Source organism: Mobula birostris, chromosome 1 (genome assembly GCF_030028105.1).
Source record: "Mobula birostris isolate sMobBir1 chromosome 1, sMobBir1.hap1, whole genome shotgun sequence".
In the NCBI taxonomy this organism is placed as follows: Eukaryota; Metazoa; Chordata; class Chondrichthyes; order Myliobatiformes; family Myliobatidae; genus Mobula; species Mobula birostris.
In genome coordinates, this window is record NC_092370.1 from 23,950,839 (window position 1) to 23,965,585 (window position 14,747).

General features: G+C 38.4%; 1 protein-coding gene across 4 annotated transcripts in view; it reads right to left on the reverse strand.

Moving 5' to 3' along the window:
• Positions 1-14,747, reverse strand: part of rbbp8 (retinoblastoma binding protein 8) — a 141,359-nt gene that overhangs the window by 52,377 nt on the left and 74,235 nt on the right. For 2 of the 4 annotated variants that reach the window (XM_072251472.1, XM_072251213.1), the window contains exons 1-2: positions 11,086-11,222; positions 9,404-9,595 (exon numbers count right to left, since the gene is read on the reverse strand). In XM_072251472.1, the coding sequence (XP_072107573.1) occupies positions 9,404-9,524 (121 nt within the window). In that variant the 5' untranslated portion in view covers positions 9,525-9,595; positions 11,086-11,222. Of the gene's footprint in view, positions 1-9,403; positions 9,596-10,546; positions 10,570-11,085; positions 11,223-14,747 lie in introns of those variants that run through there. The other 2 variants (XM_072251388.1, XM_072251297.1) reach the window with 2 other exon arrangements.

Below are 14,747 nucleotides of genomic sequence, written 5' to 3' on the forward strand. Positions count from 1 at the left end.
TGGATTACAGGCAAGAAGGAGTGACCCTGGGAGTCCTCAAAAACAAATCATTAAACTTTAAGCCCAGAGTATCAGTTCTTCACACAGATGAAGAAACCCTACAGATTACCTCCTACCATCTTCCGACTAATGATAAAATCAGACTGCTCAGTGTGGAGCAATACTTACAAGAAGCATGAAAGAAAGTAGGGCATAGTAAGTAAACTGGTTGGATACTTTAGTGTCCATCAAGATTGGCTTGGTAGTACCATCACTGACCAAGTCCTGAATGATACAGCTATCACACAACATCTATGGTGTGGCAACAAAATAAACAAGAGCGGAGTAAACTACCAGATTAAATTTTGATTCATATAAGTCACATTACTCATGGATATCATCCCATTTGTAGAGGGCACCATGTCTGCACTAAAATAAGATTGATTCAGCCAAGTCCCCCAGTTCAGACCAAGAATTCAAACAGCTCCCTTACATATTACTTCCTGAAACATGAGACTACTTTCTCTTCCAAACTAGGGAACCAATCAGGTTTCATGATGTGTTAAGAAAATAAAAGAAGTGGCCATAGAGAAAATGCCAATCTGGAGCAGTTATAACATAACAATGGCATTTGTGGTAAACACTATAATCAGCTAACAGGTCAGATCAAAACTTCCTACAGATGCTGCTTGGCCTGCTGCGTTCACCAGCAACTTTGATGTGTGTTTCCTGACTAACTAAATCAGGATTAATACAATCTGGTTAATTACCATTAGTTAGAAGGCATCATTAATATTGCAATCAGAGAGTACTTTCTGATAACCTGCTCACCAGTGATTGATTGAGACTACAAGACCACATTGGTCCACTTTCTCTTTCCAACCCGATTTCAAACTCAAGTGAAATAGCTTAATTCCAGAAGAGACGAATATGGCCATTCTTAACCCCAAAACAACATTTGACCTTGCTGACCACAGGAAACCCTGGCAAATTGAATTCAATGAGAAAATGCTTCACTGGCTGAGGACAGGCCTAACAAAAGAGAAATTTATTATGAGAGATTACTCATCTAATCCCAGTATAACTCCACAGGAATTTCTCAGCCATATTACCAATCTCCTGCAGATGTTTCACAATACAGGCATAAAGTCCGAGACATTTACTGCTAGCTGTAGTGATTTGTACATTCACATCTCCTCAGATAATGGCTTACGCAGCAAGATTAAATAACCTTGTCACTTTATATAATTCACATCTCACGAATGAGTAAAAGGAATGATGTAAAGTGGGTGGTTTGTTTATATCATTAGTGCTTGGATTGATTTTTAAAATATAATGTCAAGTGAGTGGCTTATATCAGTGGGTCTTGCCCACACTCTCAAATGAGTACTTCTCCTACAGCATCTCTCTGCACAAGTGCAAACTTAGACCTTTCTTGACAGCAAGTGTGACTTTTATAGCTTCTGGCAAGACCTAGTTGACAGCTCCAAGATTCAGTAAAATAGTATAAGTTCAGGCACATGATCTTCAATTTACAGTGCTGAAATTTGTCTATTGATGTTCACTCTACTGCATTTATTCTGTTTCTGTGTAATTATAAATCAAATTACTTGTAAGCTGCGATGACGCTCTTTTCTATAAAAAGCAACACACTTAACTGAGGATATTTAATGAATAATAGTTATTCATGAGATACCCTACTCCTCTGCACAACTTGCTTAAATGCTTACATGTTTGAATCAAAACAGATTTGGTTCTGCTTGCTAAATGGATCTTGTTGCCAGCAGAGCTGTGAAACCTGAATTGAAATATATGCCTCCTATACATCCCTGCAACAGGAACAATATCAAGTTCTGCATGTTATCTCAAAGCAAAACCTAGATGTGAATCAATTACTTTATAGAGTAAAAAGGGCAACATGGTAGCATAGTGGTTAGCCATGTTTCTGCCGCTATATGTGAGGAGTTTGTATGTTCTTCCTGTGACCACGTGGATTTCCTCCAGGTGCTCCAGTTTCCTTCCTCCCACAGTCCAAAAGTTGTACCAGTTGGTAGGCTAATTGGTCATTGTAAATTGCCCTGTGATTAGGCTAGGCTTAAATTCGGGGACTGCTGGGAGGCACAGCTTGAAGAGCCAGAAGTGCCCATTCCACGCTGTATTCCAATAAGTAAAGAAAAATATTTTTTTTTAAATCTTATAATATCAATGATTAATTGTTCAATCTAAAAACATGCATATTTTATTAGATAATCACTAGTTTACTTACTGAATATTGAAACGTCTAGATAGAGTGGGCACGGAGAGGTTGTTTCCAACAGTGGGTGAGTCTCAGACCAGAGGGCACAATCTCAAAATACAAGGATGTCTCTTTAGAACAGAGATTGGGAGGAATATTTTTAGCCAGAGGGTGGTGAATCTGTGGAATTCGTTGCAACAGACAGCTGTGGAGGGTTTATTCAAAGTAGAGGTTGATAGGTTCTCGAGTAGTAAGAGTATCAATGGTTATGTAGAGAATGCAGAAGAATGGGGCTGAGAGAGAAAATTGATCATCATCATTATGCACCATGTTGTATGATGTAGACAACCATGGTCTCACAACCGTGATTATTCTTGGCAAATTTTCTACAGAAATAGTTTGCTCTTGCCTTCTTCTGGAAAGTGCCTTTACAAGACAGGTGACCCCAGCCATTATCAGAGATTGTCTGCCTGGCATCAGTGGTTGCACAGCCCTACGCTAGCTACTCATACGACCAGCCCCCACCTGCTTCCATGACTTCACGTGACCCTGATCCAGGAGGTGCTACACCTTGCCCAAGGGTGAACTGAAGGTCAGAGGGAACACTTTACACCTCCTTTGGTAGAGACGCATCTCCACCACACTGATAATACATCAGCCATGATGGAGTGGCAGAGCAGTCTCAATGGGGTGAATGGTCTAATTCTGCTCCTACATCTTATGGTCTTCATTCTATTTTTTGAAAAATGGGATAAAAACATGCTTGCAGCTTTTTAAAGCAAGTCTTTTATAAACTTTCAGCACTTGTAGATGTGTTGTGTGTGTGCGCGCGTCTGTGTGTACGTATGCGTTCGTTCCATTTTGTGAATCGATAATTAAATAGAAGGGAGTGGAAAGAAAGCCTTTCAACTGCTCTATCAAACAGGTAACTGCAATTAAAACCATTTGATATGAACTTTAATCCTGGTCCACACCCACCTAAAGGTATGAGACTTCCCAACAATACAGCTCCTGTATGAACAGGCATTCCACTTAACAAAGCATTCCAAATTGAAACAAGCGCAATCTGAGCCTCCAACAAGAGGAATAACTCAGTCGAGTACTGCACAACATGTAATTCAAACCCAAACTCCTATCAAATCGAAACAAATTAAATAATTAAAATAGAGGCCTTTCTCCCAACATTAAAACTTCAGGGATTCTAAAGCTGCTAGGAAGCTAATGTTTCACATCCAGCACAGTGTGGGTGATTAGTGTGGTGGATACTAGAAATGTATGCTAAAGCTGAGAGTCTTCACTGGAAGCTGAATAAATAAAAGCAGTCTTCCTCTAAAACAGCCACTTAGCAATTTTCAGGGAGACTGCTCATCTCCCTTCTGGCTTAATGGGAGCTTGTTGTAAGGGCAGAAATGCAGTAGAACTATTCATATTCATAGAGGTGCTAGCACAAGAAAAATATTTAGATGCAAGATTAACGATAAGACAACAGGACCTTTGGTCAAGAAGTGTAACTCTTGTACTAGTGCAAGAAAAAAAAAGGCTACACATGTAGCCAGAAAGAAAGTCAGCAAGCTCAAGAAGGCACTCTGACATACAAATTACAACAATATTCCTTACATGAAAACAAAACCAATATTGGGATTAGTAAGAGGATTCGTAACTTGTACATGTTTTTAGTTTTTCCAGGCGTATTTGGACCATGCATTACATTAAATTGTCCCTCTGTGCCAAAATTAGTTGGAACAGTTATTTAAAAAAGTAAAAAGGTGTCACCTCTCATCCACTGCCTACCCTCCCACCTCTCTCTCTCACACATTCACTCACTCTGCATATTTGGCACTGCCTTCACTCAATGTCAAATTGCAGCAGTAGGGTTAACACGAACAAGGTCACCTCAAAAATGGTAATTAATGCAACATTTTTTTCCTATCTGCAAATTTTATCAGAAGCCTACAGAGCCAAACAACACTACCTTAATTTAAAACTGAAGTTGTCTATTATAACCTAAAATTTAATAGGCTGTAGCCTAAAAGTTAGGTTACTTTTAGTAAGTAACCTAAAAGTGATTAGATCCATGAGTAAGATAAGTCAAGCTTCAACATGCTTTAAAAAAAGAGAACTTATTTAAGAAATCTAAGTATTAGAAACAAACATAGTGCCATTAATACAAAATGCACCTAAAGACTTACCATAATTTGTGACCATACCTTAATTACATCAGCATCTGGAATTAGCTGATGGGAAACAATCTTGATGAGGATTTTAACTAAATGGGCAGGGAAGGGGTACCAGAAGATACAGAAAAAGAGCTGCAATGTGATTAGAGAGGTGGAAGGTAAATAACAGCAGTGAGCAGAAAATTGCTGTTGACCAACTTCATAGGGAATGTGATCCGGGATGCGGTCACCTACACTGAACACCCTAAGCGCAAGACAGTCACTGCCATGGATGTGGTTCCAGGCCTGCTCTCTCTGTAGCCTTGGCAGCTGAAAAACTCCCACTTCCTCCCGAGTACAGAACAAAGGCTCGTATCAATAAGACAATACACAAAATCATAAAATATTAGAAACATAGTACTTGCCCCTTCAAGCAATTAACTAAATATGGAGCCCTCGACCTTAAAACATGCTTACCAATTTCTATTAATGGTAAGAGGGAGATGAAAAGGGAGTTACATGATTTCCAACAAAATGCTTTCCAAATTAAATGATTCCAACAATCACATGGTTGTGATTTCAAATATGGTAGATCTTTCAAGTAGCTTATACAAACATGCGTTCTCATGCAGCCTCCGCCTGTTAGCTTTATATTTTATGAAATTTCTTCCACTAAGAAGTAACTTTTTAAAGAAAATATTAAGACAAATAAATTCCAACAAGTTTACTAGGAATTTCTGATAAGCTCTTATGACCTATTTAAAATATGTCTGCAAATGTTTTTAAACAGCAGAGAGCAGGATCTGACCCCAAAGTAATATTAAAGTTATCACATTATGCAGATACTTATGGCCCAGATATACCAGAGCTAATGTCAATTTTCCTCAAAGGTGGTGATAAATCTCTAAAGTAAAAAGCGAGAGACTAGCTGCAAACTGAGCCATAGCAAATGAAATTTTAAGTTCCTAAGTAGGAAATTATGTAAATTCATTACAATTTTCATATTTTTAGCATTACAGGAAACTGTCCCTTCGGCCTGAATCTAGTATTAAAATTGTACCTGGTCATGGTCAGTATTGATCTAATCAAGTTATCTGCTGTAAACATTACATGAATAGATTACATCATCTTGGCCAGCTCTCAAAAGAAATGCAGTTAGTCATAATTTCACAACAGACTACATTGTAGTACAGCCAAATGGCTTGTAGCACATTTAAGCAAGCCATTTTATACTTAACACCTGCACTAGTACAATGATATGCACAAAGACTTCAAAAGCCATATACAGTATTAAAATGGATAAAATAATAAAATTTTGCAAATAATCAAAAAAAGAAACAGAATTAACCTCTGACCTGCTAGGTGTTTTCAACATTTTATGTTTTCAAATTTCCAGCATCTGTATTTTTTTGGATTTCAATATATAATTTTGTTTTAGTAGTTTGGCTGCACCTGAATTTGATATTAGCAATGGGAAAATTAAAAGCTTTGGCACAGAACTTAACCACTGTTTAAGATTTTAAAAATGCTTGCCCAACGGCTGAAAATGCATCTACCCTAATACCACACCCTTAAGATGTATACTTGATGAATGAGAAAGGATTTTAACAAACGTTTAAATGCTTCACTCAACCTCATTAACAAATGTACCAGATGACAAACTGCTTTTCACCTTAACTAACATTAAGAAACATTAAGTGTAGCCATTTCATGCTGTGAATGGGCAAAATATTTTATGCAGTTATGTTCCCTCTTTTCACTCAATCACTTCACTCAACTACATTGAAGGATGGAGAAATGAGTAGTAGCAAGGAAGTTCAAATCACAGCTTATGCAGGTCAAAGAGGACTTGGGACTCAGGTCAGTTGGTGTTTACAGGATTCCCTGTGAAATCAGAGCAGCATACATCGGTCAGATGGGACACACAGTAGAAACCCGCATCAGGGAGGTGTATCCATTTGGGTTATCTGGAGAAATCGACAGTAACAGAACATTGGATTTGCAATGGCAATAGGATTGACTTTGATGGCACAAAACCACTGTGCCATGCCAATGGCTTTTGGGACCGCCTGATAAAGGAAGCCATTAAAATAAAGGTCTCACTCTAAGTAAGAACTGGAATTCGATTGCAAACAAGGTGGGAGAGCAGAAACCTGATTGAATGAGGACTAACCAGTCAGGAGGGACAGACTATGGGGGTATAAATAACACCGGATATGCCTAGGCATCATCTCTCATGACGATTGCAGAATTTGTCATCTAAACATTGGTTACAATCTTTACCCGGCTGGAAGCCCGAAAAAGTGTATTCATTCATGAATTGCCTTGCTTAAAGAAAATACAATTAAGTGGTAATGCTAATTTTCAACATAATATTATTACACATATTTAGCAATTTCATAAAACATGCAGGTTGATTAAAAGTGATCTGTATAGTATGCTCTGGTGATTTAAAGAATTGTTATAGGAAAAAAACTATTGTGAAACATCTTTAAAGGTAGAAGACAGAGGAAAAGTTTTGGGGTTATAACATTCAAATTCTAAACTACTCTATGCAATAATTAACGAAAGGCTTTCATCTTCTTTAAGCAGATCACATTTCTGTTTCATGACCATTGTCATTTCATTGGATGATGAAGATCCATTTTGTAAAGACTCCATGATGACACAGCCAGGCAAGATACAGACCCTGTCCTATTGGTGGTAATATAAAGCACCAACAAAAAGCTTCTTGAAGTATCAAATCCCAGAAATCTACTGACTTCACAGATGCAGTTGCAAAAGTGGAATCTGGCTTTCTACAAGTATTATCAGTTTAGGGCAGGGTTTCTCAACCTGGGGTCCACAAACCACTTTCTTAATGGTATTGGACCATGGCTCTAGTCCAACCTCTGGTCTTTGGATTCAAACCACTTTGAGTAATAGTATTAGAGCAGAATCAGCAGATGATTTCTTTTCTGAAGTTCCTGACTACAGAAATTTCAGAAGGGTAGATATCTTTCGAAATCAGCAGTAAATTCCTGGCTCAACACCTGGCTCAGAGTCATGCTTAGATAACAGAAGCCAAGAATGTGTTGTAGACACAGTGAATGCACACTATATCCCAAACATCCAGCCATAATTATTACTGCCTTAAAGGTACTCTACAGAGATTTTAGCCTCATTACATTTTGCCAAAATCAGATACATCAGTAAGTTGGTATGGATTGCTAAATCATTCAGAATCAGCTTCTTCATCTCTGTCAACAACAGGAATTCTGCAGATGCTAGAAATTCAAGCAACACACATCAAAGTTGCTGGTGAACGCAGGAGGCCAGGCAGCATCTCTAGGAAGAGGTACAGTCGATGTTTCAGGCCGAGACCCTTCATCAGGACTGACTGAAGGGTCTCGGCCTGAAACATCGACTGTACCTCTTCCTAGAGATGCTGCCTGGCTTGCTGCATTCACCAGCAACTTTGATGTGTGTTTCTTCATCTCTGCCATCGGATTTCTGAATGGCCCATGCCACATTCCCTTTTAGCACTTTTTATTTTGTAATTTATAGTAAATTTATGTCTTTGTTCTGTACAATTTTCAGATCATAAAAGACAACGATAATAAACCTGATTCTGATGTGCAATAGGTTAGGGAAAGCATGAGGTTCCATACCTTAACACAGTGATATATGGTTTCACCAGCACTGCGTAATTTGACCTAAGCAGCATTCTATAAGGCACGTTGAGGTAAGAACTTAACTTGTTCATGCTAAAATAGCAAGCAAGTCCGCTCCGAGCCACTGGAATCTCCTTCAACGAAGATCATCTTACTTATTTTGAGGGACTATTTGAAGAAACTGAAGACCACAGACAAAGCAAGATTTTATAGAGTCATGGGACACGACTGCACAGAAACAGGACCATCAGATCATCAGGTCTGTGCCGAACTATTATCCTGCCAAGTCACATCAACCCACACCTGGACCACGAGCCTCCAAATCCCTCCCATCCATGTACCTACTGAAATCTCTCTTAAATGTTGAAATCGAACCCACAGCTCACTCCCCACTCTCACCCACCCTCTGAGTGAAGTTCCCCTTAAACACTTCATCTTTCACCTTTAACCCATGACCACTAGTTCTGGTCTCACCCAACCCTTTTGTGTGCATTCTCCAATTCATTTGAGAAAGTGCAAAGGAAGACCCTTAGGAACACTGCAAAATGATGTCACACAGTATATGTTTACAGTATATGGTTACCGTGTTTAAACAGTGAAATTCCCTGGAAATCTATCCCAATACTAACTCCATTGCTATTCCTCCCCAAACCGTAAAGGAAAGAACAAACATTTTCATTCAGTGTAAGCACCAGCACCACCCAAGGCATATGTAAACACCATAATTATAAACTCTCTTTTCCATAGATGCTGAATTCCTCCAACATTGTGTGTATATGCTACTTGGATTTCCAGCAACTGTTTGCAATTATAAACAGTGATTAATCCGTGAAACCTACGGCCCAGACTATATTGGCTGGTACTTTAGAAATTGTACCAAATGGCTGGTTCTGATCTTGTGATATTTGCTTTATGTATAAATAAAAATTCCTTATTGTGGACAAAGCCACAGCAAGAATAATACTGTGTAGTAATTCCTTGATCTAGAAAAGATATGCAATCCTTAAAAACAATTTAAGCAAAATTTCAAGAAGTGTAAAGACTAGAGGCAGCAAATTGAAAAGAATTGAGGGAGCATTATTTATTACATTTATGAAATAATTGCATAAATTGAAAAAAGTACCCCAAAAATAAAATGGCTTTAAGATAAAATACTGATGAATTACGAAAATTAACAGGATAACCTTTACTATTATGGGGAGGTGTTAGGGGTTAAAAAGTGCACGCAAGGGATACAGGGAATGAGCAAGGGGGCAGGGAGCAAGTTCCTCTTGCTATTTCATTATTTTCTAATACATTGTAAGCAAAACCCTTATAAAGACCACCTTGCTCAAGGAAATTTAAAGTAAGCATGATGCTAATTGAGCTGAAATAGTCACCTTGCACTTCGTTGTCATGGCATTCTTTCAGTTTGGTCCAAACATCCTTAAATAAATCTACAGTAGTGTCAGTTGTGCTCCCAGTGCTTGGACTCCCACAACTCACGCTGGAGCTGTTCATGGTAGTTTGTATGTAGATCTTCAAAGCTACATACTGCAGTTAGAATAACATCCACCTAAATCAATCTTCACCTGCCAAACAGATGAGATAAAAATACTTTAGAGATTAAAAGAAAATGTTTTCCCAGTGCCCACCACCAATGTCCTCCCTTCTGCAGGTGAATGAATGGATGCTTTCAAGTAAAGGAACAAATACAACCTCAAACATTCCAAGAAATAACTGAGCGCAATATTTTATTTTTTTAAATACCCAAGCTGCAAACTCTCTCCAAAGCTACCCAAACTGCTCATCACATCTGTAAACTAAATACTTATGGGGCAATTCCTAGATTGAGAAAGTGAAATAAGACTTTAGGAAGGCTAAGGAAAGGACTTGGAATTATTCCTTGAGTACAGGGGCCAAGGATGGAAAAGTTTACCACTGTAAAGAAAGCAGTTAAAAACTTGTGTGAGCAGCAGCTGGAGACTGACAGATGCCAGAACAATCTTAGGTGAACTGGAGTTTGTAATTCCAGAAAGGAGAATGCTGGAGGTGGGAAAATCCTGGGGTTTTTGCCAATTGTCGGAAAGAAACAGGGAAAAAGAAAATGTTGCAAAGTCAGTGTTAAAAGTTCAAACTCATGTCATCTTTAATCTGAGCCCATCTTGAGTCAGCAATTGAATGAGGTTTCATGATGTTATGAGAGACCTGGTAAGGTACCCAGAAGGGGAGGAATGTTATGGTGAACAAACTTGCCAATCTTATGCCATCGATATGAAACTGCATTTTATGGAGACACAAACCAGTCCACTGTATGGAAATTAGATCAATCTCTTTCAAGATAAAATTCTAGAATATTAGTGGAGAGACAACATTTGCAGATGCAGTGTGCATTCTTCTGCCAAAGACAATCTGATATCAAATTAACATTATGATTGGTCAGCAGGGTCAGCTGTATCATGCAAATAAGTAAAATAAAATGAATATGTTAGAGCTTAAATCTCATCGCCAGCAATTCCTGTGCTCAATTATAATGAATTAACCTGAAGACTTGGTCTAACTAATGTGGTCACTGCCATCTCCACAACAACATGGACTGCAATGGTGTTCTACAACCACAGATATTGAATGAAGCAGAACTGGAGCTCTGCGACAGTACAGAAGACGTAATTTACTTAAAATGCTGAGATTTCCAGTATTGTTAGACATGACAAAACATGCCCCCATTCCTTTCTGTTCTGCTTCTCACATGCTATTGGACAGCTGGTTAATCAATTACCAAATAAAAGCTAGAAGTACTCTTGTTTTCTGAGTTTCAGGAGTATGTGTCTTACGTAGACACTTTCAACAAAATGTTTCACAGTAAATGTAACAAATTAAAAATCCTAAAAAAGTAGAAACTTAACAGATTACCTTTTCTTGATAAAAGTAATATTTTTTACACAACCAAGCTATGAGTCCTTTTGAAGACTTACAGAAAGAACCTTTACTTCTACTTCCCAAAAAATATCTTTCAGACCACAAACAAGCACATTTAATATTGAAAGTGAAGTGAAAATACATCAAGCATTATGTCACATACCTTTAAACTTAAAATCTGAGTAATCATGAATATTTGATCTTGTTCTTGTCAGAAGTTACGCTCTTACAAGTGAATTGCAGAAGGCAACGCACATGGACCACAGTTGATCACAGTGAAAGCTGCTTCTCAGCTCTGCCTGTCTGATTCTGCAAAGGCATATGTACAAATGCAATGGATAACCTAATATGCTTTTCACAACTGGTTGAGCAGGTCTGAACATTCTCTGGGACTGGGAATCATACCAGAATTTGTTGGCACAACAGGCCGGTCAGACTGGTTTTACAGTCAACTGGAAACTGGTTCAACCAGTCTCCATCAAAGGAGAGTTCAACATAAAGAGGTTATTGAGGAATAAAACTGATCTGCAGAAACAAGCCAGGCTGCTGTCAAATCCAAGCAGAAGTTTGGTTTGGTTAAGGTTCCTTGTTTTCAAGATAAAGGCGTGAATACAGTTCTTGTACAATAAGACAACATACAACTTTAAACATAAGACTGAAATGTCGCACTGAATTTAGAAGAACCAGACGCACAGTATACAAAAGACCTACAGAATAACAGTAAAAGGTTGGGCTGTTGACTCAAAGGTCGGGTTCAAAATCTCATCAACTTGATGGCTGTTTTGTTTTTGTGTGGTGTTTATACCCAAACTAGATAATTATGTGATCTTGCATATTTATGTTGAAAAAAATGGATGACATGATGACCAAATTCAACAGAAATAATAGCACTAAAAGGAGAAAAATAAATATCCCTCTAATAGATTAAAAAAGCTGATGAAGAGCCTTAGATATATAACTGGGTAGAGAGAGGGGTAACAATGAAATAACAATGAAACATGCTGTGTTGTGACCACACTGCTTTCTGAAGGCCTGTTGCCCGTTGACAAATCTACACCCACCAGTGAGAAAGGCACACATACAGAGCAACTAAAGAAACAACTGATATTTTTTCAGCCATTGAGGGGCAGCATTCATAAAGTTGCCAAAGGAGCATTTTGCAAACAAAGGCCTTGCCAAATGCAACAATGCAGCAGCCCTGCATGGACTCAAACAGGTAAAAGAGATATACTCAATTTAAAAAAAAAGTTTTATCAAATGGAGTATCAATATTTATTCCCTCCCTACATATACAAGTTTTTATTTCCATTAGTCCTTGAAGCAGCTTGATGTACATGAACAGTCTGTCAAAATTCATATGTTTTGCAAAGCGAGTTTGCATCCATCTCCTCAGCCCCTCTCCAGCTCTGTCTAGCTGTTTACCATGCCTATTCTCCCACATTCAGGACTTGCTAACCATTCTCTGAACTCCCACTGCAGCTGCAAGTCCTCAAAAGAAGTGGCAGCAGGGATCAAAACTATTCTGAATCCCAGAAATTCAGTTCTAATCAACCCTGCAGTGTAGGTGGGAATGAGTCCATCACAATAAAAGATGTGTACAACAGTAGTGGGCACAGGTCTGTCACCAACAACAGATACATTAGTGGTGAGCACATATCTATTACGGCGTAACACTGGACTGCTCCACATTCTTCTGATTACTGTATGAGAACAGTTAGCTTTGGGGAGAAAATAAGATCACCCAGATGGTGTAATTTTCCAAACATTTTGCAAAAACTTTGAGGTGCAAAATATTTATTTTTTTATTTTATTTAGGGATTACAGAATAGGTCCTTCCCGCCCTTTGAACCACACTGCCCGGCAACCCCGACTTAACCATAGCCTAATCACTGAACACTTTACAATAACCAATTAACCTACTAACAAAAACGTCTTTGCACTGTGTGAGGAAACTGAAGGACTGGGAGAAACCCACACATTCACGAAGAAGACATGCAGACTACTTTGGATGATGTCAGAATTAAACTACAAACTCCATCGCCCCTAGCAGTAAGAGCATCACACTAACCGCTACACTACTGTGGCAGTAGTAGTCAGTTGCATATTTGAAACAGAAAAATTTTTGAAGTCCATCATGAAAGAACAGGACAAGAAACTGGATATATCTTTCTGAAAGCTAGTCCAGGCACGAAGGTACAATAAGGCTTGAAAGGTCATCAATTTAAAACATTTGATGTTTCACTCTCCCCCTTTGCTGCCTGACCTGATGAGCACTTCAAACAAAAACAGTTTACAAGTTTCAAACAAGAATTTCCTGATCAGTACTTGCTTCAACAAGCCAGATGTCTTACAGCTTCGGTTTTAAAATATGTGAACTCTTTTTGAAATACTAAGACAGTTTCTTTGTTCCTTTTGAAAAATAAACATCAACTGACAATCATATTCAACAGGAGCTTGCTAAATGTTAAAATGACATTTTGAAAAAGTTGACAATGTGCTTTTTAAAATAACTCAATCTTCATAAGATGCGAGTACATACTTGTTTTTGCAGCTGTTAGACACAAGCCTAAATATTTTCGAACAAGAATCAGATATTTGCATCATAACCCACTCTTCACCAGTATCATGGAAAAATGTTAATGGAGCACGGGTTTGTTTAAACATGCTCATTATTTTCTATTGTCATTGGATAGCACTTTCAGAAAAAGTACAAAATGTGTCAGTTTGCTGAAGCTCATTTCTGTATGTAGTACAGTACACCATCAACTTAGCTCAATATCACTAAAATCAGCCTTCTGTTTCAAAACCTGGTAGTGATAATGAATACTCAAGTCCTTACCAGCACTACTTCAATTCTTGATGAACCCTACAATTTGAAAACTTTTTAAACTATTGTTTTTAATATAAGAACATTTTATATTCAAAATCACTATTTTCAAAACCACAGTCAAATGGCCCAAAATCGGCTCAACTCAAAATCCAAAAAGGCTTCAATTTGTTCTTAGCCAGGTTATTTAATCAAGTTCCAGGTGGACGTATGTCTTTTCCAAATATAATCAATATCTTTACAAAAGTAATTTAATTCCAAAAATGCCAAATGTAATTTGCTACAGCCAATATTACTGGCAGATAACCTATCTAAATTGGAATTTGTTCAGCTTGCTCAATTTATAGCATGTGTATCACTTACATGTCTACAGATGGCTTATTTTAAATTCCCACATCTTTCTGGTACCCCTCTCACCCAGACACTATACAAGGCTAATATTAATTTAAAAGAAACCAACTGGGGGGGGGGGTGGAGTTCAACTGACATAGAAAAATGGCAAAGGTTGACTAATCAGATCACATCTTCCTGTGGATCTGAAAAACGAAATAAGAAAACACAATACAAAATATACCCTTACATTTTAGCAGCATTCTACTATAGTGTGAGGAGCACTTTTAGGTAGTGGGAGCTTGTCCCCACTACCACTCCCCAGCTTGACAACCTTAGGAATGGTTGCGGGTTCCTAAAGTTCGGCATGCGGGTTCCTAAGGTTGTCAAGCCAAGGAGTGGTAGTGGGGACAAGCTCCCACTACCTAAAAGTGCTCCTCACAGCATGCGCCTCAAATAGCCTCTGACAACCAAGTCCAACTCCTGGCCTCTTCATGTGGCTTAGCCTCTAAGTCGGTGGAACTGTTTCTACTGACAGAAGGGGTGAAGGCGGGTCCTGGTGCCTTAAAACCAGTGCTTCGGGTAGATGGAGCTCGTCAGCCTGGGAAGGCAGTCCATCTGAGAGAGGGAAAACTCGATTTGCGGCCATACCCACTCATGGGAAAAGC